Source organism: Pygoscelis adeliae, unplaced genomic scaffold, assembly GCF_000699105.1.
Source record: "Pygoscelis adeliae isolate BGI_AS28 unplaced genomic scaffold, ASM69910v1 Scaffold268, whole genome shotgun sequence".
NCBI classification, from domain to species: Eukaryota; Metazoa; Chordata; class Aves; order Sphenisciformes; family Spheniscidae; genus Pygoscelis; species Pygoscelis adeliae.
The window spans coordinates 3,276-7,841 of NW_008825262.1; the positions used below are offsets into that span (position 1 = coordinate 3,276).

The 4,566-nt window shown below is 60.9% G+C and overlaps 1 protein-coding gene across 1 annotated transcript in view; it reads right to left on the bottom strand.

Moving 5' to 3' along the window:
• The window catches only part of FXYD6 (FXYD domain containing ion transport regulator 6), a 3,239-nt gene extending 1,746 nt beyond the window's left edge, over window positions 1-1,493 (bottom strand). Inside the window, exons 1-4 of the mRNA XM_009329519.1 lie at window positions 1,445-1,493; window positions 480-539; window positions 294-332; window positions 87-165 (exon numbers count right to left, since the gene is read on the bottom strand). Coding sequence (XP_009327794.1) covers window positions 87-165; window positions 294-332; window positions 480-537 — 176 coding nt within the window. The 5' untranslated portion in view covers window positions 538-539; window positions 1,445-1,493. The remainder of the gene's footprint in view (window positions 1-86; window positions 166-293; window positions 333-479; window positions 540-1,444) is intronic.
• Window positions 1,494-4,566: the final 3,073 nt, after the last annotated feature.

Genomic DNA, 4,566 nt, shown 5'->3' on the forward strand with positions numbered 1-4,566 from the left:
CGTGCCTGCCCCGGCGGCCCGCCCCTCCGCGCGAGAACGGCCCACTGCCGCCAGCCCGCACGCCCAGCACCCGCCTGGTCCCCAACTTACTGAGTATAAGGAGAATGCCGACGGTGAACAGGACCACGGCAAACACCAGCCCCCCGATCCTCAGGCTCTGGTAATCTGGGGGGAGGAGACCCAGGGGCTTGTTCCTGCCGGGCTCAGGGAAGGGGGCAGCCTCTTTTCCTCCCCATCGCACATGCACATGTGTCCCGGCCAGCACACCCATCCCCGTGCACAGCGATGCTCACCATAGTTAAAGGGGTCCTCCTTCTTCTCCTGGGTGGCCACTGGAAATAAGCAGACAAGGGGCGTGAGGTGAGCAAGACTCCCCACTCCAGCCCCCTTGGATCGGAGGGGCGGCTGTCCTCCGGGGCCCCGCAGCCTTTTCCCGCGCCCCTGCCACCTCCTGCATGCGGGAAGCTCTTGGCACCTACCGTCTGCCACGGCCACCGGCACCAGCAGGGAGCACAGGAAGATCAGCAGTGCCTCCATGGCTGCTGCGAGAGAGGGGAGAAGCAGGCTCAGCACCCAGGCGGCTGATGGAGGGCACCGCAACGGGGCTGGGGTTCACTGGAGGGACTACAGGCAACCCGCGCCCGACGGCGCGGACAGGCAGGGCTGCACAGCCCTTGCAGCCAGCGCCGGGAGAAGGAGCCAGGCCGGCCCTGGGAAACACCCAGGAGCTCGGCCGTGATACCTGGTGCCGTAGCTGCGCCCAGCCTGACGGGGACCTGGCGGCTCGCAGGCGCAAAGGAGGGGAAAGGTTTGAGCAGACAGACAGACAGACTTTGTGTGGGGTTCTGTGGTATATTTCCAACCACTTCTGCACCGCTGGCTCTGCTCCTGGCACGGATCTCGGTGCAGTCTCAAGGTTGCACTGCAGGCAATGGGGCCAGCACAAGGGCTGTGATCTCTCCGTCAAGGTCAACACTGTGCCCTTCACCCAGAGCATACTTTAATTTGTCCCAATTAGCATAGCAATTACAGCACATTCCTACAATGAGGCCAGTGGCCCTGATGGGACACGAGCTCGTGGCCGCACTTGCCCCTCCCAGCTCCCCGCGCTCGCCTGCAGCAGCAAGGAGAGACCATAAATAGCCCTCAGTCCCCCCTCACAGCTGAGCTGAGCCTGTTCCTGCCCCTTCGCAAGCACCGACACACTGCCCTTGTGCGGGGGCACCCGGCTGGAGCACAGAGCCTTCTCAAGGGATGCCAGCCTGGGTGTAACAACGCTGTGGCCGGGCTGTGACACTCCCTGCCAGCTCGGGCAGGGGCTGCACATCACCATGCCCCAAGCTGCTGCTGCACCCATTCGGGATGGGCATCCTTGCTGCTGGGACCAGCCAACACCAGGCACCGCTGCTCTGCAAATGGAGGGCCCTGCCGGCACACAGGGTACCTATTAACTGGCCCCGAGCACAGCGGGGCCAGCACAAGCATCCTCTCTGCTCCCCCCGAGGGGACAGGCAGGGGCCAGGGGAGCGGCTGCCCTCCGTCCTGCCTTCCCGGTGGGTGGCTGCATGCGGGGGGACGCCTCTTTCCAGGAGGAGAGGGCTTGGCAGACGTGCCTCCTTCGAGGGGGCAAGCCGGGGGCTCGGGAGCACAGAGGCAGGTGGGGGGCTGCCTCCCCGGCCGCCCGCAGCTCGCCCGCCTGCGCGCAGGGCTCTGCTCGTTTGTGTTTTGCTGCTGCCAGGCAGTCACCAAGCGCCCCGAGGACAGGGCTCGGTGGCCATACATGGTGCGGGAGCGCGAAGAGGGCTTGGTGCTGGCGCAGGGGAGGAAGGGGGGCTATCGGGCGCCCTGCACAGCACTGATAGCAATGAGTGCTACAGAGCTGCTGCAGCTGCTGCGCTGGATTAGTGCCGATAAGAAAGGGGCCCTCGACAGAGCAGGAATTCAGCTCGCTGACGGATGCAGGTCCCCAGCGTGGCACTATTCAGCCCCTCCAGAGCCTGACCTGATTCAGATGCAACCTCCATCCCAGCCCACCCTGGCTGCCAGAGACGGGGGGAGGCAGCTCAGCTGCCCCAGGCCAGGTCCTCGGGGCACCAGGGTCCCCCAGATCCTGCCACGGCCCCTTGTCCCAGTTAGTGCTGTGAAGGTGCCCAGGAACAGCACCTTCAGCAGTGCTCAGCAGTGCTCACCAGCCTGCCAAGGCTGGCCCCAGCGGCGTTTCGCTCCACGGCTGGTCCCCAGCGCTGCCTTCGGGACCCAGCTCCTGCCCCGCACTCAGCCCCACGAACGCAGGGAGCACATTTCCAGAACCCGATTTATTCATCACAACAAGTTGCGTCCCATGATAATTCACGTCCTTCCCTCCCCTTCCATGTCTTGTCATTTTGAAGTAAACGTGGTTTTATCTGAACACTGGAGGGTTTAATTTCCCTTGCCTGCAGCTGCCGCTGCCATTGTGTAGCGCGGGGCTGCGCTGCCACGCTGCGCTGGAGCGTGCCGCTGGCTCCCTGTGCCCAGACAAGCCCCCTCGTTTGCTGAGGCACGTAATTCTGGATAATTACCAGGTCTTACAAACACGTACAAAGAACCCAACAGCTGGTGATACAGTAACTTCTAGTTGCGCATTTTCATGTGTCCTTTATCTCACGTCCTTCCTCTACTTACTGCCGAGGCTGCCAGCACGGAATCAGTCATTAACCGTTATAAGGGTGTTGTATGTGCACAGGGAGGTGCAATACAGCACATGCCATTGCTAGATGAACGGTATTAATTGGCTCTTATAGCGTATTAATGATGCCTTTATTTTTTTAACAAACCATTAATCAGATTTTTGACTGTTTATTTTGCCATTGACTACTATTGTAGCAGCAGCAGCTCAGTGACATCCCCCGGAGCACACGCTTGGGAATTTGCCTTATTCACAACCGTCCCTGCCCTGCCCTGAGCCCCATCACCCCAACCAAGGCGTGTGGGAACCTTCTCCCAGGGGCCGAGCTCTCCTGCCCGCAGCCCCGGTGCGGGTGCAGGGGTGCCGGCCGGGCGTGCTCGCCCCACGCACGCTCCCCTCCCACAGCAGGCAGCCCCCGGCACTTCCCCAAGGCAGCACTTCTCACCCTGCGCCCCACAGCCCTCAGTCTGAGTCGCTCATCACCCACGAGCCATCCACCCTCACACCTTTTCTATTTCGGGGTGCTCCCACCGACGCCCGGAGAGGTGCTGTACAGCACAGGACAGCCCTGCCTGCAACGGTAAGAGGCTCTGACGTGCAGGCCAGACTTCCCAGACCGGCTTCGAAAACACGTGAGCCATGTTGCTGGCTGCGTTGCCACGAAAGCGAACATCTCCCAGCTCCAGCACCCGCCGAAAGCTTCGCCCCCCGCTCTCCCGCAGCCGCCGCCAGCCCTCCGCAGCCGCCCGAGGAAGCAGGCCAGCGCTGGGGCCCCGCTCAGCCACAGACGTTGTTTCCAGTCCTCCGCTCAGCTTTTGGCTCCTTGCATTTAGTGCAGCAGAGTTCACTTTTTTGCCAAGCCAAGCACACAGCACACATATGTTCTTTGTTTTTCTAATTCAACTCCTAAAATTCACACACTTCCGCACGCTAAAACTTCTCTCCGCACGAGTTAACCATGGGGATTGGCGGTGTCCTTGCTAGAAAAACAAACGCAGCATTCTGGAGTGCAAACGAGCCCAGTTTTCCTCCAAGGAAGCATATGCTTTGCTAAGTGCCACAGGTTTTTTGGGTTGTTTCAAGCTGGCCCACCCACTTTTTCATGAAGCTGAAATAAAGTGAGAAGAGCAAACATTGCAAAGGCTTTGCCGTTTTCCCCGCTTGCGCCTTCAAACCACGGTCTTCAAGGCACGGAGGCGCCGCTCCCTGCCCTCCGTTCATGCCGAATCCAGCTGTGCCTTTGCACAAAGGCAGCGGAAAAATAACAGCTGCCCGACGGGCGACGGAGCCCCGTGCTCGGCCCCGCGGGCACAGCCCGCTCCTCATCCACACTGCGCCCCTGCACAGAAGTCTCCCTGTTTTCTCCCCATTAGTGACACAAAGTTTGCGGTCACCAAACCGAGCAGCCACACACCCACACAAACCACGGGGAATGGGCAGCGCAGCGCACTTTGCATGCGACTTGGATCAAAACATGTTTTTTTCCTGTTAAAACTGCAAGATCTGTCTTAATACAGAGAGAGGCAGAGCGGCACAGGAAGCGGGGCAGTGGTGCCCAGAGCTCTCCCTCCCTCTCACTTCGACTCAATCTGCAGTTTTAAGAGGGAAAACCAAATATTTACCCCCCCCGTCCCCATCTGCACGGCTGAGCGAGAGCAGGTGCCAGGAGGAGGACATCAGGCCTTTGGGAGAGGCCCCCGGGTGAAGGCGGCAGCGACGCAGACCGAGGGAGTACGTGGAGTTTGCTGTTCGGGAGCTTACCTGTGCTTTCACCGAACCCCTCTCTGACAGGATGGGGATGAGACCAGGCTGAGGGACTAACCCTGCGCCACAGAGCCAGCCAGGGCTGGACCTGCCCCGTGGTGGGGGTTTGCAGGTGGTGCCCAAACAGCCGCCCT